The sequence below is a fragment of the Apaloderma vittatum genome, unplaced genomic scaffold (genome assembly GCF_000703405.1).
Source record: "Apaloderma vittatum isolate BGI_N311 unplaced genomic scaffold, ASM70340v1 scaffold27719, whole genome shotgun sequence".
Classification (NCBI taxonomy): Eukaryota; Metazoa; Chordata; class Aves; order Trogoniformes; family Trogonidae; genus Apaloderma; species Apaloderma vittatum.
The window spans coordinates 1-22,180 of NW_009737446.1; the positions used below are offsets into that span (position 1 = coordinate 1).

General features: G+C 43.3%; 1 protein-coding gene across 1 annotated transcript in view; it reads left to right on the plus strand.

Annotated features, from left to right (window-relative positions):
* The first annotated feature begins 6,595 nt into the window (after positions 1 to 6,595).
* The window catches only part of MTHFD1 (methylenetetrahydrofolate dehydrogenase (NADP+ dependent) 1, methenyltetrahydrofolate cyclohydrolase, formyltetrahydrofolate synthetase), a 33,456-nt gene continuing 17,871 nt past the window's right edge, over positions 6,596 to 22,180 (plus strand). Inside the window, exons 1-13 of the mRNA XM_009877336.1 lie at positions 6,596 to 6,717; positions 6,938 to 7,022; positions 9,331 to 9,390; positions 10,070 to 10,123; positions 10,485 to 10,621; positions 10,750 to 10,850; positions 11,640 to 11,776; positions 13,170 to 13,281; positions 17,736 to 17,863; positions 18,479 to 18,576; positions 19,233 to 19,406; positions 19,928 to 20,064; positions 20,352 to 20,398. Of these exons, the coding sequence (XP_009875638.1) occupies positions 6,596 to 6,717; positions 6,938 to 7,022; positions 9,331 to 9,390; positions 10,070 to 10,123; positions 10,485 to 10,621; positions 10,750 to 10,850; positions 11,640 to 11,776; positions 13,170 to 13,281; positions 17,736 to 17,863; positions 18,479 to 18,576; positions 19,233 to 19,406; positions 19,928 to 20,064; positions 20,352 to 20,398 (1,392 nt within the window). The remainder of the gene's footprint in view (positions 6,718 to 6,937; positions 7,023 to 9,330; positions 9,391 to 10,069; positions 10,124 to 10,484; positions 10,622 to 10,749; positions 10,851 to 11,639; positions 11,777 to 13,169; positions 13,282 to 17,735; positions 17,864 to 18,478; positions 18,577 to 19,232; positions 19,407 to 19,927; positions 20,065 to 20,351; positions 20,399 to 22,180) is intronic.

Here is a 22,180-nt window from a genome sequence, read left to right on the forward strand (position 1 = left end):
AGTGTGGCCGTGGTGGCCTTTGCCGTGGCTCTGCCGGGACGAAGGGGGTTTGAAGCCACCCTGAAGCTTTTTCGCTCCTGACCGGGAGTTGGGAGTGTGTGCGTTACAGAATCACAGAATGTCAGGAGTTGAAAGGGACCTCAAAAGATCATCCAGTCCAGCCTCCTGCCAGAGCAGGATCCCCTAGGGCAGGTCACACAGGAACGCGTCCAGGTGGGTTCTGAATGTCTCCAGAGAAGGAGACTACATACTCTCCCTGGGCAGCCTGTGCCAGGGCTCCGGCACCCTCACAGGTACGCTCTGTGTGTTGGGGATGTACAGGCGCTGGTCACTCCTTCCTGAAGCAAAGTAAATCAACGTGTTGGATACTCCTAAGAATTCGCAGGTGTCCAGCTAGCTGAAAGATTTGTCAGATCCTTAAGGAAAAGGTTTCCTTCTGCTTTTCAGCTTTTACTCAGTGGGTAAGCCTTGAGTATAGGTGACCCTTTTAGTTTATTTGTTTTTTCTTACTGCTGGTATACATTCTCGTCTGTTAAGAAAGGTAAACAAATGTCACTAACCCTAGGAAAATGCAGCATTTAGCAAAGAGTAACACTTTGTTGTGATACTTGGTGAAAATCGGGTTTAGTTACATCAGTTTGTTTGGTACCTCGTATCTATAAGCAGGGAATTTGAGCAGAGTGTAAATTTGAAGTAGTCTGAAGTAATGTCTGAAAAAATTGTTTGGTATTACTGTGTACAACACATCTACATCCACCTGACAGTGGAGCACTTCTGGAGAGTAAGCCTAATACGTCTCGAATCTCAATATCCATGGAGAAAAGGCTACTGGCATATTTTTTTACCTGGTAGTTTTTGGGCCAGTACCACTTAAGTATTGCAATCTCAGTTTTCTGTGCTTCCTTAGATCTGGCTGCTTTTGGCAGGCTTGAAACCAGCACACTCTGAGTGCCGTGTGTGCAGTGCTGGTGGTACTTGGTCATCTGCCTGCTGCGCGTTCCTTTTTCTGGCACAAATGATGCTCCTAGGGTCCTGTCAAGCTACATATTTATTGCAATTTTGGAGTGACTAGAAATCTGGAAAGGTGCTAGCTTGAGTACAGTGAATTTGTTTTGGAGGAATTCTGAGCATTCAGCATAAAACTTCTAGCTTCTTTCGCAGTACATATTGCATTACTTTCTTCTAATTTTTAGATAAAGGGGTGGCATTTTTTTTGTTTCTGTTTTTCTCTGTTACATCAGCAGCTGTTTTCAGAGATGCAGACCTTTGTGGTGGGGTGCAAATACCTGGGAAGAGGCATGAACTTTTGATAGACACGCATAGTAGAAATCTTAATTTTCAGCACATCTCTGAGGTGTTTGCCTGAAGCCTGTCTTCCACAGGCGTCAAATCTTGACGTGAAGACAACACAAAATGGAAAAACAATTGCAGTTCTACAGTTGTCCTCTTTCAGGTTGTTTATTTCTGCTGTATTTGTGTCCAATGTAGCAAAGCTGTTGCATGCTCTATAGGAATAGGCCTTATGTAGTTCTGCTTTTTTCTAGTGGAGTCCTTGAAGGAGGTATGAAGAAATGGGCTATCTGCCCTGGAGATATCTGGCCCTTTCTTCCAGACCCTCTGGAGAAATGCTGGTCCAGAGGATTCTCCTTATCCAGGGTCCATCCCCAGGCCAGGAGTCTGCCAGAAGAAACAGTGGTAGGCCTGTGTGTTTTCTGGGAATTTTCAACTGAATTGCCTGTTGTAGAAAGGGAGTTGACTCAGCTGCAGTGTCTTTTCCGTAACTATCTTTTAGGGGCTGTTTTCTGTTACTTTATTATTTATTTGAGAAAAGAGTTTGTTTGTAACTCAGTCAGATATTAACAGATGAGGTGAATCAGTCAAGGAGAGTTACAATTACATAATTCTGAGTTTCTCTCTCTGTTTTAAATCAAAACTCATAAGTGATGTGAACTTTCCTCTCCTGCCACCAAGCACACCTTCCCCAAAGGGAGGTCAAAAAATAGCTAATTCAGAGACATGCCAGTTATTTAAACAAAACTTGGGTAGATAGTGACACTTATTTTTGTGAAACATGTGAAGAGAATAACTACTTTGAGAGAGAGCGAGCTCCTCTGTGTCTATAAATAAGAAAAACTTGATCACAGAATCACAGAATGACAGAATGTTAGGGGTTGGAAGGGACCTCTGAAGATCATCTAGTCCAACCTTCATCCCAGCATACCTAACCACTACACCATAGCCTCAAGTGCTAGATCTACTTTTTTTTTTAAACACCTCCAGGGTTGGTGACTCCACCACCTCCCTGGGCAGCCTGTTCCAGTGCCTCACCACTCGCTCAGTAAAGAACTTCCCCCAAATATCCAATCTAAACTTACCCTGACGCAACTTGAGGCCATTTCCCCTTGTCCTGTCATTAGTTGATGAAGACATAGAGCTCGTTGATGGTGAACTCTGTGGTCTGGTACTGCCCAGTGCCACTGAGCAGCCCCAAATATGAGCAAGAGCCCCTTATGTTAGGTGCTGCACAGACACAGAATTTTAAAAATGGGACCCTGCTCTAAAGAGGCTACAAGCTGGGAGAAAGCGTTGGCAGTTGGACAGCAGGGCCGCTGTGCTGTCATCTGTGCACATCAGCACCGGGTTACATGGAAAGATAAGTCCTAAGGGTAAGAACGTGTGAGCAATTACCATGTGTCCTTTGTGGAAGGAAGAAAATTTTGATATCACTGTTTGTGAAGACAAACCTTTGTCGTATGGCCTAGGGCATTGTTCAAAGTGCTTGCAGCCCCACAAACATGGTTTGAGTCCTCACCTGTTTGTGTTCTGTTGTCCTCTGATTATATCACCTGATAGATGGGTATTGTATGTGGTAGCTCTTTTGGGATGCACACTCTTGGGGGGCAAACTTCTGTGTCTGTTTTAAGTTTGGCATGAAGTTGAATCTTTAAACTCTGCTGTTCTGTTGGCAGCCAGCCACGTTTGGAAAGTTCCTCCAGTGCCTATACCAACCCCTACAGATGATTGCTTCTTCAGCTCAGCTGTTATGTGGCACTTGTTGGACCTGGCATTCTGGATGTGGTGGAAAAGCCTGTAAAAAAGCAAAAGCACCTCGATGTATTTATCTGCCCTGAAGAGTGTTCAGACAAGTAATTTGAACTGACACATCTAAAAGAGTGGTTAAAAAATGGGTACTTGATAGAAGCAGGTAGTTCCCCTGTGAGATACTGACAGTGTACTGGGATCGTGCAGCGGTATGGCAGGAGACCTGTGAGCAGATTGCTAAACAGCCCCTCAACTGGAGCCATCAGTTGAATTACCAGGAGCAGTGAGGTAGCAGGGCAGTTCCCATTCTAGTGCCCCTCCCATGGGGCAGCCAACCTGTGACTCCCCCCGGGATAGACTCCTTTTCATTTCTCCTCTGGGGTGCCAGTGGGATGTTCTGTGTCACGCTGGTTTGAAGCCTCTTCACAGTATTTGGAGATAAACAGCTATCCTGCTAGCTAGGACACAGTGCCGTGGAGGTTTGCAGTGTGGAGAAACAAGCTTCCTCTTCTCCAGTTATGTTTCTTTTCTTCTCATGGGGGCAAGAGAAAGCAAGCGGTGGCAGTGCTGTGGGCTCTGAGGAGGAACGACTACAGGGACACCAGCCCTGACCAAGAATAGTGAGACTATGGACCTGAGGAGGGCCATGAGCCTTATACAGCTGTTTCTGGAAGGGTGCACCAAGAGCACTTCTGATGTGCATTTCTGAAGCTTTTGGGAAATCTGTGATCCAGGCAATAAGGCCAAACCTCCCCCTTGGGGCAGTCTCTTCTAGGGCATCATTGTCTCTAAAGGAGGTATTTACCAGGTCATGCATTTGGCAGTATTCATGTATACCCAGGGCCCTATTACCCAGAGAAGGATTAGAAGCACAGCCTGGAGTTATCTTCAGTGGGGTGGTGTGTGTGCTCCTACTGCAGCCACCTGAGTACATAATCCTGTGGTGTAGTAGTGGAGTCTGCCTGAGGAGTCACCAGCACGGGAGCTTGCATCTCCATTTACAGCAGAGCTGGAGGAGTGTGGTTTCATGCTCAATGTTGTAGTCTGGAGAAAGAAAGACTAATGGTGTTTTTTTTAAAAAAAATAAAAATCTTTGAAGCTGGCTTTTGCACTGTGTGCTTAGGGCTGTGTGCTGTCCTTAACCTGTGTGGACCCTGGACCCTTGTTTGCAGTGGGAGTTTGTTTGTGGAAGAGGGTGTGGGCACAGGAGAGGGCTTAACGTCAGAGGGAGGAATAGCTGTGTACAATTGCAAATTTATGTTTGAAGATTTAAAGTGTTTTCATACAGCTAATAAAAATGTTAATTTATCAATATGACCTTTTATCCTTGTGAAGACCTTAAGTCCACAATAGAATTTTGCAAATTTACTAAATAGATGCTAGCTTTCAAGATTATTTTATGCTTGTAAGTCTGCAGAGATAAAAGAAGGTGTGGTTTGGGGTTTTTTTCCTTAATTTTCCCTTAAACTTTTGCACCTCTGGCTTTTGTGGTAGCTAGAGAGCAGTAGTGCTTAACACTAGGTGGCTGTCTAACAAGTGATTTCTTGATTCAGGGCTCCTAAAGTAAATCAGCTCTCGCAGCATCACTTTGGTTTGTGTGAGTTACCTTTCTTCTGTAGCTGAAGTGGAGGTGAGCTGGTGCGTAATTACAGCTCCCTCCAAGAGCTGGCAGCTCTGGCCCTCCTTGAGATCCTTGGGTTGTCATTTAGGGTTTGCCTGTGAGCTCAAGCCCTGTTGTGTCTGTGGCCATAGATTTGTTGCCTTCTCTAGGGGCGTACAGCTGGGGTGTGAGGAGAGGCAGGTGGTGATTTTGCCACCCAGCAGGTGAACTTCTGTCACTTCAGCACAAAGAATTGCTAGAACAAGGCTGGTCAGTTCAGAAACCAGTGTGATAGCAAGCTAGTCTTTGTGTCAAGCCTTCTATAGAGGTGATAGCTAAAGGAAGCCTAGGAACTACTATTTTTTTAAGTAAAACTGAAAACAGCCAAAGCTTGTTAAGAGACCTTGAACAGCTTGGCTAGATGCAAACGCCTATAAATACACCGAACCTGCACCTCAGGTGCGGCAGAGCTCTGACCTTGTGGTTTGGGATGTGCAGCAGGAGAGATGCGTGATTCGGGGTGGAGCAGGATGCTCTGCGATTCCCCCCATGTGGGACTTAGAACAGCCTCAGGGCTGCTTCTGGCTGTGCCAGCTGCAGCTGCCCTCTGGGATCAGTGCTGCTGGGTTGCAGCAGAGCCACGTGCTGCTCCCATTTCCCTTTCTTCTTGCCTCTGGCATTTGTGATCTGGAGCTCATAGTTGCAGGGTAGAGTTGGCTTCACTGGCTGTCCATCATCCTGGAATTTCCCTATACAGGAGGAATTGCAGCCTCCCAGCTGGCATCAGCTACTTGCTCTGTCCCTGTACCCTTGCTCTCTGCATTGTCAATGAAGTGGCACCAACAGCACCTCCTCCAGTCTGGGAAATCTGGTTCCACTTGGGAAGTAACAGACCTTGTGACAGTGATTGAGCACAAGGAGACCGTATGTGTTTTAAACAGTTGGATGTTTGGAACAGAGCAGATTTGCTAAGTGTCATGGTAGCACCTTCTCATCAATTTGAGAATAGTGGATGACACACGGGCTGGAGATCACGTGAAAGAGGATAGACCTGTCAAGCCTCTGGTGTCCTGCGAGGTTGGCTTACATGGCTTTTGCCTCTCAGGGAATATCTCCTACGTTTGCAGTGAAGTGCCACAGCCTTCTTCCAGCACCGTGAGCCCATCAGGTGAGCGAGACTGGTCAGTTCTTTTTAACTGCCCCTGGTGAAGAGACAGAGCAGTGGTGCTGCGCCCAGGCTTTTGGCAGAATTTTAAATTTGAAAAGCACGTTGCGCCTGGCACCGGGGCCTGTTCCCTACCACCTTCCTGGGCAAAGGATCATACATGTGGGGCCAGGCAGTGAATGAGAAATTAGAGAGGACTGCAAGGCTGAAGAGAGTGCAGACAATAGCTTTTGAGCTGTCTGCGGCTAATATATTGATGACGGGCACTTGTTATCTCTAAAACATTGCGTAGTAAACTAGATATGAGTTGCCATCTGAGCTGGATTAACTAATCGTGAAACCTCTCATGCTTCCATTTAAAAATTTTATTTTAGTAGCTGTATCCTTAAACTTGTCTTTGCTGAAGAGTTGACCTGATCTGGGTACCAGGTCTTAGCTGATTTTCCTCGCTGCTTCACCTCTCTTCCCCTTCCATTCTCCTTCCTGAGCCCATGGAAAAATCTTTGCCTTGTTTGGAAGCTCTCAGACTGGGCGCATTTTCTCGTAAGCAGAGAAGCAGACTGGAGGCAGGATGGTGAATGCAGGGCTGCAGCCTACCCAGCCAAGCAGGCAGGAAAGTGAAACACAAAGTATTGCCCAGCTGTAGAAGAGGTATATCTTTGGGTACCTCCTGTTTGTTTAGCTATTTTGCAGAGTTCTGCTATTGCAGATCATCGTCCATTACCAGGACAGCACGTCTGACAGTGTTGACTGGTGCCTGTGAAAGATGGGTAGATTTGGTACGGCATATGTGGAAAAGAGGATTTGCTTTTGAAATCCCAGAAATTCCCACAACAAATATCGTGCGGTTTGTTGGAGTTTTTTATACCCTTGTACCCTATGAAACCGTGACAAGAGTGAAAGAACCACAGTATGAACTTTAAAAAAAAATGTAAAAAATAGTTAAATAAACTTCAATGAAGCTTCTAAATGTTCTTAGTGATTTTGGAGATTGCTGAGACTTGTATACTCAAAGTATGTGTTTGCCAGTCTGCCCATCTATCATCTTTTTCAACTCCTGACTTACACTGTATGAGAATTCAGCTCTTTGGTTAACTTCTATGTTGTTGGGTTTTTTTTCCCCTTTTCAGACAAGTGAGAGAGAGACTGAAGAAGCAAGTTGTTGAGATGAAAGAGAAATTTCCAGGCTTCAAACCAGGACTTGCAATTTTGCAGGTATTGTTTTTTTTAATGACAACTACGGAAGATCTGTGTTGCTTTGCAGTGGTAAATGCTCAGCTGATGAATTTTGGCAAAGCTGACTTGCAAATTTTAGCATTTTATAAGGAACAGAAGAGCAGAGTTCCTCGTGGGGTGGTAACGCAGTTCTGTGATGTCTTTTCTCCAAGTACTGGGGCCCAGCAATGTTTTGGAGGTTTTCAGTTGTTTGAGTTTTTTTCTTTCATCAGATCCTTTCAGTTTTCTGAGTGTTTTGTTTGTGCAATAGTGAAGGCAGGCTTCTTGCCTATTGGGAGGAAGCAGTGCTTGTGTTCCAAGTCTCTGCCTTTGTATAAGCCCCAAAGCCTGTGAAGTTTCAGAGATGTGAACCAGAAATCTTTGAAATAGGGTGTTTATTAAGAGATTTGATCTACTGTTATGTCAGAACATGGAGAGACAAGGCAGCAGGTGAAAAAAACCAAAACAACAAACCCAAACCACCTTTGGCCAAGAAGACTTGGAGTGCAGAGAATAGAAGAACATCAAATTGCTGAATTTGATGTCTGTCAGAAGTGTAAGTGCTAGGATCTACACGGAAATGCTTATGGAAGAAGAGAAGCACTTGTAAGTACAGGATTTGGGTCTGTGTTTGGCAGAATTAAGGTGACTTTTTCCTTGCAGCTGTAAAAAAATGGAAACTCTGCTTAGATCAGAAGATGACTGACAGTAGCAAGTAACAGGAAAGGACTGTGTGATCACAAAGGACTGAAAGTGGCTGCTTAGAGAAGTGTCTTATGTTCTTATTCAGTATTTTGAGTTCCTGATGAACTCTTGATGTCTGTCTCTGGATTCTAATGCTGAGACCACTGTAGTACACAAAGACTATCCTGCTTCTTAGTGCCAGAAACAAATTTATTTGTGGCTTGTTTTTCTCTTGTTTTCTTTCTAACTGACTTTAAGAACATCATCTCTACAGAATAGTTGTCTCAGGTGTTTAGAAGGGAGGAGGAAGGTCTTTTATTTAAAATTGAGTAAGGGCTGTTTTGATGGAAGTAGCTGAACTGCTGACCTTGTAAACTGTCTTCAAAAACTGTGGTCTTGTAGTGTTATTGGATTCTTTTTCTTGGCTGGGCTGTGTTCTTTTCAATTCTATGTTGTCTCAGAGTCCTTTGTAACCTCTTTGCTCTTTGTCTCTCTGAAAGCCAGCAAATGGTCTCAACTTGGATTTTGTCTCCTAATACAGATATTTTCAGCTGTCTGTTTTTCGATTAGGTCAGGAAAATTAACTGTTTCTGGTATGTAGCACCTCACACAATGTGTGCTGTTTTCTTAGGGGGGAACTGGTGTCCCCTGAAGTCAAAGAATAAGTCAGTCGTGTAGTCGGGAGTGCCCCCTTTTGCTCAATATATGTAGTGTGGTTTTTGACATCTCCTGCTGCCTGCTCTCTTCCTTCTTTGCCCTGGACAAGGCATAACTTTTCCTAAACCCAGCAGAGTTTAAAGGAGAGGCAACTGCTTTGTGTGACCTTGGGGAAGAAGAACTAGTGTATGCTGGGAGATTAGGTCATTCCGTCATCCTTACACCTTGTGATCTGTCTGAAGACTAGGAGTAGCTCCCAAGTACCACGAGCGGGGTTGCAAGAGTTTATCAGCTTTTCCTTATTTGTCTTTCATTTTCTTATGGTTACAAGGAGTATTACCTTTAACAAAACGTAGCGGATGTTGCAAGCAGTCTTCCGAAACACAGTTGTACTGTAAGCACCCAATACTGCCAAAGCCTACAGACTTTGGTTTTGCTTAGTGTTTACTTTTTGAGCATCATGTGGTTCCTGTTTTGTTGTTTCTTCTTTGGCAGGAAAACTCTCAAAGTACAAAACAGCAGTGGAAGAAATCTCTCGGTCAGGGTACACAAATGTGCATAAAATTAAGATTTCCAGGTATCACAGAGGCCCAACTTTTCTGAAAGCCTTAATCAGATAATTGGATGCTATTAGCACCTGCTGGTCATGTTAATTAGCTAGAGATTTAACTTTCTCAGATGAGATGGCAGGCACTATTTTCTGCTTTGGAGAGCACTGTGTTTCTAAGGTTTTTCAACAGGTGTAAATAACGTTTACACAGGAGATCAGAAAACATGTCTTCAGCTGCCTCTTGAAAGAATGCTTTTTCTATTAGATCCAGCCTCTGTCAGTGTGTTTTATAGTTTTTTCAAGGATACCTCTATCTCCTTGGTGTAGCTCAAAGGAAGCCAAGGAAGCTGAGGGTTAAGCTCATCTTAGCCTGTGACTCTACTCTGCTGTGTAATTCAACTGTCTTTTTAACCCTAGGTTGGAAATCGGGATGATTCAAACCTCTACATTAATATGAAGCTGAAGGCTGCTGCTGAGGTAATGCCTGAACTCTTAATACTTTATTTTTTTTTACCCTCCTAAAGTAGGTCAAATCTGAATATGGAAAAAAAAACAACAACCAGATGCAAATCAGATAGCTTTGTGTAAGCTTTGCCCATACTGGAGAAACCAATGTTGGCCTGAATTCCTTGCTGTAAGGGCATAGTAACCTGACCCTTAGCCGAGTGGCATACTCCAGTAACGACGATGTGGGTTGGTGCTGTTTTTTTATCATCTCCTAGATCACATGTGTGTGAGGTGCTGATGCTGGTCTTTCCTGACCTGTGGCCATACGCTTTTCTTCCCTGAATGTCTTATACCTGCAGTTGCTTTACAGGTGTCACCACGTAGTACGCTACATGCTACAGCAGGGTGGGAGCATAGATGAGTCCCTGTCGTGCCAGGTGATACCTGGCATCTTCTTTGCAAGAATTTCAAGGCAGTATGTTGTAAAGCCACAAAAGATGAATAGGGCAGCTGAAGTATGGACCAGCACTCATTCTCTTTTCATTGATGGTATTTCCAAATAATAGGTCCGTAACCACAGAAACAGGAGAGGTAGATGTGGGAAATGTGACTGAATGTAGCTGAGGCTGGACTGGACTGAGAGAACAGCCAGGTCAATCTCTGATGTTGATTCAGAAGTAAGATAATTTGTTGGTATTCTCATTTGCAGATTGGGATCAGTGCTAATCACATTAAATTGCCAAACACAGCAACAGAAGCTGACGTAAGTAATAGAGCCAGTAATGAAAAAATACGTAAGTTTGCTTTTGAGCTCAAGAGATCAACTTTCACCCTTTTCATTTTATAAAAGACTGCATGGCCTTAGATATTAACTCATTAAAAGAAACTGGAACCTCCTAAAGTTTTTTTTTAGTATTATTTTTTTTAAATAAAACACTACAATGTAAATTTAACAGAATTTTAACAGGTATATTTCTAAAGACAAAAAGGGTGGGTCACTTATACCCTTGGATTGAAAAACAAAATGTGTGTATCTTTTAATGCAGATAGGATTGTGATTTTTTTCCTTTGTGTCAGTCATATTTCAGTTTATTGGCCTTTAGGTTTTTGGTTTTTACTTTTAGGTCCTCAAGTGCATTGCCTCTTTGAATGGAGACCCTGCTGTTCATGGCTTTATAGTGCAGCTGCCACTTGACTCTGATAAACCCATCAATACAGAAAAAATAACCAATGCTGTTGCACCTGAGAAGGATGTAGATGGGTAAACTGACTTTACCTCTGGAGAGCATGACAGCTACTCCAGAAAGAAACCTTTTTTTTTTTTTTTTTCTTTTGAGCAATGATCATGAGCTGGGAGTCTTACTTGGCCTTTATTCTTTCCAAATGCAGCTTAAGTAGCATCAATGCTGGGAAACTCTCTAGAGGGGACCTTGGAGACTGCTTTATTCCCTGTACACCAAAAGGATGCATGGAACTTATCAGGCAGACAGGTGAGGAGGTTTCCATCCATTATTCACAAGTGCAGTAGTCTTCAAGTAAGAGGAAAAATTAGGCACATTGCGAGGCTGTGCTTCACATTGAAACTTCTGTTGAGATGCCACGTTTTATCTCTGCCTTTTCAGATAGAATCATAGAATGTTCGAGGTTGGAAGGGACGTCTAGAGATCTAGTCCCACCCTCCTGCCAGAGCAGGATCCCCTAGTGCAGCCACACAGGCGGGTTTTGAAAGTCTCTAGAGAAGGAGACTCCACAACATCTCTGGGCAGCCTGTGCCAGGGCTCCGTCACCCTCACAGTGAAGAAGTTTTTCCTCATGTTGAGGTGGACCTTCCTATGTTCTAACTTAAACCCATTATTTCTTGTTCTATTGCTGGGCACCACTGAACAGAGATTTTCTCCTTCTTCTTGACACCCGCTCCTCAGATATTTCTATACGTTAATAAGATCCCCTCTCAGCCGTCTCCTTTCAAGGCTAAACAGCCCCAGTTCTCTCAGTCTCTCTTCACAGGGCAGATGTTCAAGTCCCTTAATCATACTCGTAGCTCTCCCTTGGACTCCCTCCAGTAGGTCCCTGTCTCAATATATATGGCACAAGAACTAGCTTTAAAATGGTCCTTCCTTCCTCCTCCCCAGCTCCAATTCCCTATCACATACAACAACTCCTTAAGTACCAGAGCCAGGCTTAAACTGGCCAAAATACTCCGGAGCCAGTGGAGTTGGTTTGTACTAGAGCGCACAATGACCTTTTTTTTTACTTTCTCCGAACTTTCTGTGATGCAGGTGTACAAGTTGCAGGGAAAAGAGCTGTAGTGGTTGGTCGCAGTAAGATTGTTGGTGCTCCCATGCATGACCTGCTGCTCTGGAATCACGCAACGGTCACCACTTGCCATTCAAAGACCTCGACGCTGGCTGAGGAGGTGAGGACAGGCTGGATGCATGAGGCTGTGGTTCCTCGCGGCAAGGCGGTGCTGCCTGCTGCGCGTTGCTTCTCAGTGTATCAGGAGTCATTGAATCTGGGTTATCCTTCATCTAAACAGTTTCCCAGTCCTGTTCATTACATGGTCACGTAAATACATCCACTGGAATAGGATCCTGATTATTTTTGGCCCTCAATTAGAGGGTTTTAGTTATAACAATAAAATTATTTTCTTTGTTTTCTTTGCGCAAGTGAGAATTTAATCATCCCTTCCCAGTCTCTGTGTAGTGGACTGCAAGACAGCATGTTTGGGGATTTTTTTTCTGAAAAGGCCCGGTGGTCTTCTGCTTTAATGGCTGGGAAATACTAGACCAAATGTTTTCTCCAGCTTTTTTTTTCCCCAGTCTATTTTGTATGACTGAGAGTTGGTACCATTTTCCTCTTTAGCAGTGAGAGTGACAGAAATAGTGTGTTGCTGTGCTGCCACCTACTTGGATTTTGTAGAGCAATCAACACTGCCAGGCTCTGTAGGCAAGTATTAAAGCTGAAAAGGGGGTAGGTGTATTTGAATATAACTCAGAAAGAAGATCAGAAACACTGCAGCATTTCATGTCGTTAAGTTACTGTTCAATAAGAATGTCGTTAGGGTGATTAACAATTGTAGTGCTAATTCTTAATGAAATCTTAAAAATAGTTTATCTCCCTTGAAGATTAAAAGAAAAAATTCCAAGGGATAGCAGCTTCCTAAGCAAAAATGAATGAAGCAGTGCAAGAACTGACAACAAGCGCTTTAGTCAGAGACTCTAGCACCAGCTTTGTGACCAGATCTGTCGGATTTACTTAGTACTTCTGAACGAATATTAGTGTTGAACTGCAGTCAGCTCTCCCTGGAGTTGCATGTTACACAGTCCTGGACGTAACAAGACCGTGCTGCCACAAGTGCTGCTGAGAGTGCTGTGCAGGGGTTGTTCTTGGCTGCTGTAGGATGAGTGCTGGTTATTTCTAGCGTTTCTAGATGAATATGTGGGGATATTCGAAGGGAGAAAGACAAGAACATGCAGAAGGCTTTAATTTTATCTAAAAGTATTATGTATGATCCACTTGGGAATCATGGAGGAGTTCAAAGAAGGTTGTGAAGTGTTGACTAGCAGTAGTTCAGCGTAGGAGTGTGAAAATAGGCCATAATTTCTGGCTGCAGGAATTTGTCCTTGTCAAGAAACTGCTAGCTACCTTTAATTTCTGATGATGCCCTTCCGGCCTGGCAGTGGCAATGGGTGAGCACAGTTCCACTGCGGTTGAAGCTCAGCAAAGTTGCTGCTAAAGCAGCTCTGCGTTTTGCCGCTGGCAGTGTGATAGTTGTTTATTTGGCTTTTTTTTTTTTCTTTTTTTGGTAGGTTGGTAAAGCTGATATCCTGGTGGTTGCAGCTGGTAAAGCTGAAATGGTAAAAGGTGAATGGATCAAACCTGGAGCAATTGTAATAGACTGTGGAATTAACCATGTGCCAGGTGCGTGGGTAATGTATAAAGAGTGGGGATGCATTTATTTGTATATAAATGCAGTTGCTAAGTAAGTACATGGATACTGTTTCCTTGGTGTTTCTAGTCAATGCAGACTCCTTTCTCTTTTAAAGTCCATCTTAGATAATGATGGCAACCTCTGAAGATGTCAGAATAAAAAATGGTTGGTCTTAAGTACCGTCCTAAAGCAGATCATTGGCGATTTTGTTTCTCCCTTCAGTGAGGCTGATGATCAGTAGAGGAAAGAAGAGGCCTAGAAAATGTTGCAACAGAACATCTCTGTAATTTGCCTGAGCTACATGGTGAAGTTTTACTGTGGTTATCACTTGGGAGCGCACAGCTCTGCTGTCATTACTTTGCAGTTAGATCTGATCAAGTTGTTCTGTTTGAAATACAGAAATGGCAATCAGTCTCTTAAAGTAGCTGTGGATTTGTTGAATCACAACATTAACTTTTTAGGCTTGAAGGGCTATTGTCTTGAAACAAAGCAGTTTCTGCAAGAGTATTGGTGACAGTGGCTCTGGCATAGAATAAAGTGCTTTAACATAATGGAATTTAGGGTAGGATTTCACTTAGCTACTTCTTTTCTTACAAAGGAGGAACAGACAGTCTGGCAATTTCTGTTTTCATCTCATTTTAAATCCAAATTACAGATATTGAATGATATGGAAAATTAGTCACCATCCAACTATCTCTCTGCTACACCCACAAGGCTTTTAAAAGGTAGTTTTCATAATTAATCAGTCATTTTGTTGCCATTATTTAATGGAATGTAAAGAAATTTCTGTTCGGCAGTCTTGTTCCTCAAAGATGACGTCGGGTAGCATTTAAAAACGTTAGTCTTCCGTATAATTAAGAAGTCATCTCCTGTTGCTGTTTGTTGCTTGATGTATTTGTGCCAAGCTACTCAAACTTAGGCAATTTGCCAGACCCCACCGGGTCACTGCATGGAGCAGAATGGCCAGGAGACTTCCCCACTAACACATTGCGAATAAACTCACCATTGTGTTTCTGACATATGATGGTCTGACCTTTTTTTCTTCAGGCTCGATGTGAACTGTATCTCTGAGGACACATCCCTGTTTCTTTGCAATTAGTCTGCCTTGGGCGATGCATTGAGATCTGAGCAACTTGTACACCCAGCCCTAGTCAGAGTTGCATGACAAGATGCTTTATGGCATTGCGAGACTTGATCAGGGCTTGACAGAGTACCATGGAAATCGACAGATTTCAAGATGATGGATGCCACAGACTTTTTTTTTTTCCCCCTCTGTGGTTTTCTGAAGCTGCTGAATTTTTTCTGCCTCTTCCTTCCCTTCTGATAGGTTGCAAAAAAGTTCTCAGCTGAATCTTTTGGAAAAATCAGTGCCAGAATTGTGGAAATTGCAGTGCTACAGAAAGAACAGCAGCTACTTTGCCAGCTTCTTCAGCTGCCTCACTATACAGATAGACTGTATATGACATGGCAATGTCTGGATATGTCTGTGCTTTGCAAGTTGGGGTGCCCTGTAAAGGTAAATCTCAATCTGATTTGACATAACGGCACATGAGCTTCATGCAGGCTTGCCAAGTTGGGTTAAAAAAAGGCACCATGCAAATGCAGCCTTGTGTTTTGAATGGAGAGTGGCCTGCACAGTCTCAAGGCTGACAGTTTGGAAGTTAGAACAGGCAAGTTAGGCTTTGTGTTCATGTGCACTACAGCTGAATAGAATTTATCCAGGTCTTCAGTTAGAGAGAGGAACAGAGGATCTCTCGAAACCTCTCTTAGAGCAGGCAAGTGCTCTTAGGCCCTTCCCAAACTGGATTATATTTGTGTTTCTGTCTCCACTGCTGCAGTTGGAGGGGTGGTCCAGCCAATACTCTAAATGCCTCATTCCAGGCCTATAGAAGTTGCGCTGCTACAGGAAGGGAGATCAATGCAGGGAGAGGGTACTCCCAGAGATGGAAGTCTCTGGAGTGTCCTTCTCCGAATCCTGATGGAGGAAGCAACCGTGTTAAAAGTCCTTCTCTACTATGAGATTTTGCAGCCCTAGCCAACAGGGAACCTTGAACAGTGGGGTAAGAGAGCAGCAAAGAAGGATCAGCTTCTATGGATCTCGGTACAGTGCTCCTCAAAACACCAGAGGAGCTAGAAAGGTGCAGAAAGCCTTGACCTGCTCTGTTTATATCTTCATGTACTGGCTATCAAGCTGTCGTCACAGGCCCATAAGATCAAATTGTGTTGGATCCCTTATGAAACACCTTTCTCAGTGGTGTCTAGAAAAAAAAGCAGACTGCAAGCACGTGGTCTGCAGTTTTATAGATGAGGGTCATGTATGGTCTTGTGTGTTGGCAGTCATATATCCACCAGAAGTGTGCTACAGTTGCGTGTACATTGGCATAAGTTTGCTTGGAGGTCATGTGGATATTCTCAGCTCTTGTCTGGCCAAAGTAGGGCTGTGAGTTGGCTCCAGTCCAGAAGCTGCGCTCAGGCTCTCTCATGCAGCTGTCTATGGAGATAGATGGAGGTCATCCTACCTGTTTATTCCATGTGTGCAGGCATATCCTTCACTTCTTTGTTCTCAAAGTCCCTGAATACTCTCTCATGTTCCAGCTGGATTGAGAACCTCCTGGACCAAAGAAGACACAGGCACTGGGAATGGTTGTCATGTCACCCATACTCTCTGTAACTAGTTTGTGTGGTTTTTCAAGATTATGGATATTGAGAAGGTGGAATTATGGGGAGAAGTGGAAAGTGTTATATGGGAGCTTTCATTCGAAAGAGTTTTTTAAAGGTAATTGAATAGCTCTGTAGTTGTTCTCAGCAGTGCTTGGCGTGAGGTGCAGAGGCAGGGACTGTGGGTTGGTTTGACTTCTGCTCATCACTGTGTCGGTGTAACAGCTCAGGCTGTTTGTGTTTGGAGTCCTGAATTCATCATTTGTTTTCTTCATTCTTGGGCCTGGAGTCTTCCTGGCCAGAGTGGCTGGTAAGCCTGCTTGGCATCCTTGGAAGAAAATAGGATTATGTTACTTGCCTTTTGCAACATTAAATTAAAGTGGTCTCTAGGCTGGAGGGCCAGGCTGGTCTGCAGTTCAGGCAGCAAAGCTGACGGTGGCTGTAGAAACACTGTTTAACAGCTGTGATGTTCAGGCTTTGAACTTTAGGTAAAAGTGGTGTTTAAAACAAACACAGCAAAACATCCAAGCTGCTAGTTGTCTGTAACAATGCAGCTAAAAATTAGTGTTGGCAGGAGCTGCTTTTGTTCTCTCTTTGGTTTTAACGTAATGAGCTGTTTAGGAGTTTAGCTTCTATTCCACTCCTCCCCCTCAACGAATGTATGTTGAACATAATGATCGTGTTCTGTTCAAATGTACACTCACTGTATGCAATATAGTATTTGAATCTAACAACATTAAAATCTATCTTCAGATTTTTCACATGGCTTAAAAGTTCCCTCATATCTGAAATGAGGATCTTCCAGTCCAGGAGACACTTAAATTTTCTTTTTTTGGTATGCTATGTCTATAATCAGTGAGTTTGTGAGATAGCTGTGCTAGTTAACTAATGCATTTTGATTTGGGAGGTGATCTTAAAGGTCACCACTGGAAAAAAAAAGTGCTATATCCGTTTTTTAGTTGTCTGGTCATATAGTCCAGCAGGATATACCAATTTTTTATTTTTTTTTTTTTGGCCAGAGAGAAAGGGAATTATTCTACTGGAGCTCTCCTAAGTCATCTGTAAGGTTTGTTTTGCCAAGGTTTGTTTGCAGCTCTGTGAGCTGCAGTATTTGCTGGTCCATCCTTGGAAAGGCAATGAGTAGCTGAAAAGCTCAGCACTTTTTGTCTTCAGCTTCTGTAAAGGCAGGTGATTTTATGCAATAGTAAGACTGAGAGGCCCTCCAAGATGGAACAGAGCAAATGTAAACCTGGATTTTTGAAAGAAGTCAGCCATGTTTCTTCTCCTTTCTAGACCATTGCTTTGTATCCCCTTCCCATGGGAGCTGTACTGGTCCTTCAGAGCGGTACAGCAGGGCTGTGAGGGGATGGTTCAGGTGACATCTCTATTGTACGTGCCATTTGTGGTTTATTATTGCACAGATGGAAGACTGGGTCTGTGCTTTTGTTCCCCTGCATTTGTTTTGGAATCATCCTCAGACTGCCCAGTGGGCCATGTGCCTCAGAAGATATTTGCATCCTCAAGGAAAGGGAGATCTAGCTAGCTGAAGATAAATGGCACTTAATGGGAAGATATGTTGCATGAGCTGTTGATACTCTCTGAATGGAGTATGATGATAACAGCTTCATCTTGTGATTCTGTTTTAACTTTTCATCTTTCTTTACAGCTTCCTGGGTGCTCACCTTTAGCTTTTCAACAGATGAAAAGACTTCAGCTTCAGTCAGTGGTGCCTTCTCTTGTTCTAATGACATGTGATGTGTAACTTACTTTTTCCTTTAATTCTCAGACAGCACAAAGGCCAGTGGAAAAAGAGTTGTAGGAGATGTGGCGTACAATACAGCAAAGGAAAAAGCTTCGTACATCACCCCAGTTCCTGGTGGCGTTGGGCCTATGACTGTGGCCATGTTAATGCAGGTATGTGGGCAGGCTATGAGATTGCTGGTCATCTCCTCTACGGTTGCCTTTGGGCTGTGTAGCTGCTGGCCATCACCACGCTGCCAAAGCAACTGGTGCTTCCTTCTTGCTCTTACAAGAGGTCTAGATTTCCAACATCTAGTTCAAACTATTTGCGTTCAGTTAACTGAGGAAGAAAATGGACCTTAAGGAAATATTACAACAGGGGGGATTTGGGTTGTGGGGGTTTTTTATTACTTTTAAGTGTGGTCTCTCAAAACAACTTGTCTTACAATGCTCTGGCTTTTGAATCAAAAGAAGGAGAGTATAAGCCAGCTCTTTCTTCTTCCTGATTTGCTTAAGAAACCCTGCTGGCACAGAACACCCCCAAAAATCCAGCATGCTGGAAGATAGATAGGTAGATGGATAGATAGATATGATGGGGATTGTTTTTAAGAAAACTATGAGCAGAATCTTATTTTGGATTTTTAGCAAATGTCTTAATCATAGCACTTCGTGTTAATCCCAAACTGAGAAAGCTGGGAGGGGAAAACCTTTTTGAATCGCTTTCTTAACCAGCATGGTTCACACAGCCGTGTTTGCTATAATCATAATGCATTTGCATGCTCATTTTAGAGCACAGTGGAGAGTGCGCAGCGTTTTCTGGAGAAGTTCCAACCTGGAAAATGGAATATCCAATATAACCAGCTTACCCTAAAGATGCCTGTTCCAAGGTAATGCTTTCAAATGAAGCCACTGGCAGTATTCATGCAGTGTGGTATTCATTTCTGTTCCCAAGGTTTGTGTAACACACGGCGTACGTAGCTGGCAATGAAGTTCAGAGAGAAGTAGCAATGTGAGACCTTTTAAGGGAGGAGAACTAACCCAAGTGTTGGCTTGGGTCATCCTGATAATATTAAAGCATAAACATGGACTTCCACAGGCCAGCTGATAGTTGCTGATTCAGCAAATGGCAAGGCACTTGTATTTTGGAAAATTTTCCATGTGACATGACAAAAAGCTAGCATCTTGAAGTAGGAGTTGTTGGTGTCAAGTCCCCAAGGAGCAGTTGAAAATATACGAAATACCATAAGGGAGCATAACAGATTGCCTACAGAAAGTCATTCTTGGAGTGGGAGGAGTGGGGGGAAGGTTGGTGGGAGTTTTCTTGTTGTTTGTTTTTGTGTTTTGGTTTTTTTTTAAAGGCAGTTCTGAGGATGTGTCTATTCTAATGTACCCAACATCAGCAAGATTGATTCATTTAGCTAGGAAGGGTTCAAGTTTCCCCTTTTAAAATGCAGTTTGAGTGTTTGCAATTTATGCCAACCAGAAGCAGGGAATTTGTGAGATGTCATTAACTTATGAATTGACCTTACTCTCTTTCTTTAAGTGATATTGAAATATCGCAGTCTTGTATGCCCAAGCCCATTGATCAAGTTGCACAAGAAATTGGCCTGCTCCCTGATGAGGTGGAACTCTACGGCCAGACTAAAGCCAAAGTTCATCTGTCAGCTCTGAAACGGCTGAAGAACCAGCCAGATGGCAAATATGTTGTTGTTACTGGGTAGGTGCTTCCTTTACTGAGGTATCACTTACTTGATGTCAAGGTGAAAAGAAATTTTATTAGTGAGACTTGTTGTCTTTTTGTAAGGTCACTGCATGAGGTGTTCTGGGTTTTATTAAATCCCATGGTAAAAATCTAGCGGTTTGGGAAATAGATTTATCTTCTGTGGCAAATAGTGTGAGTGTAGTTTAGCATTTCTCTCCTGGAGATTAATTGTTTTGGTCTGCAGGTCAAGGTTCTGAAGGGCAGACTGGATCGTAGTCAGAGTTCTCCTAGGCTAGTAGCCTGCTTTTGACAGTAACTTATCAGGTTGTTGCAGAGAAAAGTCTTCAGCAGTTGTGTGATAATTTACTAATCTCATTCCAATTTTTAACTGGGGAAGATTAGCTGAAGTCTGAGCCAATCCAGAATTTTAGGTGGCATTAACCGCAGTCACTGGGTGACTGTTTTATCCCTGCAAGTGTTTTGAGTCTCACCCACTACAAAGGTTTAATTGTGTCTGTTTTGCTTTTTCACTGCAGGATAACTCCTACTCCTCTGGGAGAGGGGAAAAGCACCACTACTGTCGGTCTTGTTCAAGCCTTAGGAGCACACCTTCACCAGAATGTCTTTGCATGTGTTCGGCAACCTTCTCAGGGGCCAACCTTTGGTATAAAAGGTGTGAGCAGCTCTGTTGCTTGCAGTTGAGCTAAATGGGGAAAGCTGGCATTCAGAGATTTTATTCTGCTGCACTGTAGTTTTACATAATTCCCAGTTACGGTAGCATTTCTTTTAAGAAAGGAAAACCTTAGGTAAGTTCTTTATTGTTGTCAAGTGCTGTGCTGGGATTTAAACTAAGCTACTTGACAGTAGCTGCTGCCTTAAAGCCATTAAGCAAATACATGTACTACCACTCTGGGCTAGAGATACCTTTATTTGCATGAATTAACTATTGTCTCTCTGTAGGTGGAGCTGCAGGTGGTGGCTATTGTCAAGTTATCCCCATGGAAGAGGTAATTCTTAGTACAAAGCCTTGTTGTACGTATAGCTCACAGACCTCGAAGAGATACTGCAGTCAGATAACTTAGAAAGTCTTCATTGTTTATGGCCCAGTGTAGACTCCAAGAACTGGATGCTTGGTTTTAGCAAAGTATTTTTTTAAGAAAAAAAACCACAAACAACCACTGTGTTTGGTTGTTTCGGAAAGGTGTCTTCATGATCATGGAGCTTCACAGAACTGGGAATTCCCAGCTCCTCTGTTCCCTCCCCTTCTCTGCCTTGAATTGCTGTATACCCTTGAGCAAAGTACATCCTGTGCCTCTCTTTCCCAGCACTGAAATAAAAATAATAATGACTTAATACATTTTGGAAGCATATTAAGTAGCTCTGTCAGCAGCAGTGGTCACTGACTCTTTCTGTGAGCTATTTTGGTGTACTTGTGTTGTAGATTACTAACATGAAATGGGAAAAGGGAAATTGGGAGTCAGTAATGCCAAGGGCTTAGCCTGTGGGGGACTGGCACTGCAGCATATTTCTGATGTGACTTGGCAACAAGTAAAATCCCGTGTCTGGGGGAAGGGAATTGAAAGGCACGTGTAGCACGTGCTGTTGTGCTTCTCTCAACTCTCAAAGTAATTGCCTGTAGAATTCTACCTTTGTCTCATGCGTTATAGATTGACACAGGGCAATTTTAGGAAGAAAAGCAGAAATGATCAAAGGGGCTGTTCATTCCAGTTGATGCACCAAGGCCATAAAAGATAAAAACGTTAAAGAGGCAGAATATTGATTCAGTCAGGTGCCAAGAGCATGTGTGAATGATAGATGTGACAGGAAAAATAATCTCCTCCTCTTTGAGAGCATTAATAAGAGGAGCCAAAATACTTAACTGTGTGCAGCAGTGGGAAACAGCCTCCCTCTTGGAACCAAACCAGCTGAAAAGACTTTAAGTATGACCAACATGGTATAAATACACATGGTTTTGTGGGGGGTGGGGTTAATCAATGCGTGCCTCCTAAAATTGAAGTGTCTGTAGTCAGTAGTTCATGAAATGACCTTGACACGTCATGTGATATTTCTGTGTGTAGCTTTCATCCTAGGAAGAGATTAGCAAGTGAAAAACTTGGGAGTTCATACTGTAGAACCAAGGTAGTAATAATTGGTTCTTGTTGTATGCATGGAGAATGAGACAACAATTAGCATTTACTAATTAGGATTTATAATCGGGGTGAGACTAGCTGCATTCTGCTTTTAGCTGTCTCATTCTGAAGGCCACAGTAGCAGGGTTTCAACAAAATGGTATTGTAGGGTCTTCTGTCGTATCACCTTTTTAATGTCCCCTTTTCATCTTCGTCCTTTGCTGCTGCCTACAGACGAGAATGATTGTTTTAACCGCGCCTTTTACTCCCTTGCCTTATTACAAATTTGTCACGCAAACTGCATATCCCAAACCCTTTGTCAGTATAGCTGCCGTGCAGCCAGATAACTCGCGTAGACAAACCCACTCAAACTATCTTTTAATGAGGTGGAACCAAGAAAAATACTAGCAGTGTCACCGTGTAGTACGTGGTCTACAAGTTCTGCCTACGACGCTGCGTGTTTGAGTGGTTAGATTCTGCAGAGCTCTGTGCAACCACAGCTCAACTGCTAGCGCCACACGAGGTTGGTGGTTTCAGTTTAGCTCAGATATCTTTGTGGGAGTCGCAGCAGCAGCTTCAGCTAATGGATGCGTGAAGCCTGTTGTGCAAATAATGAGTGAGGCAGAAGGAGGGTGAAAGAAGAGCAATGCAGATGTGCTA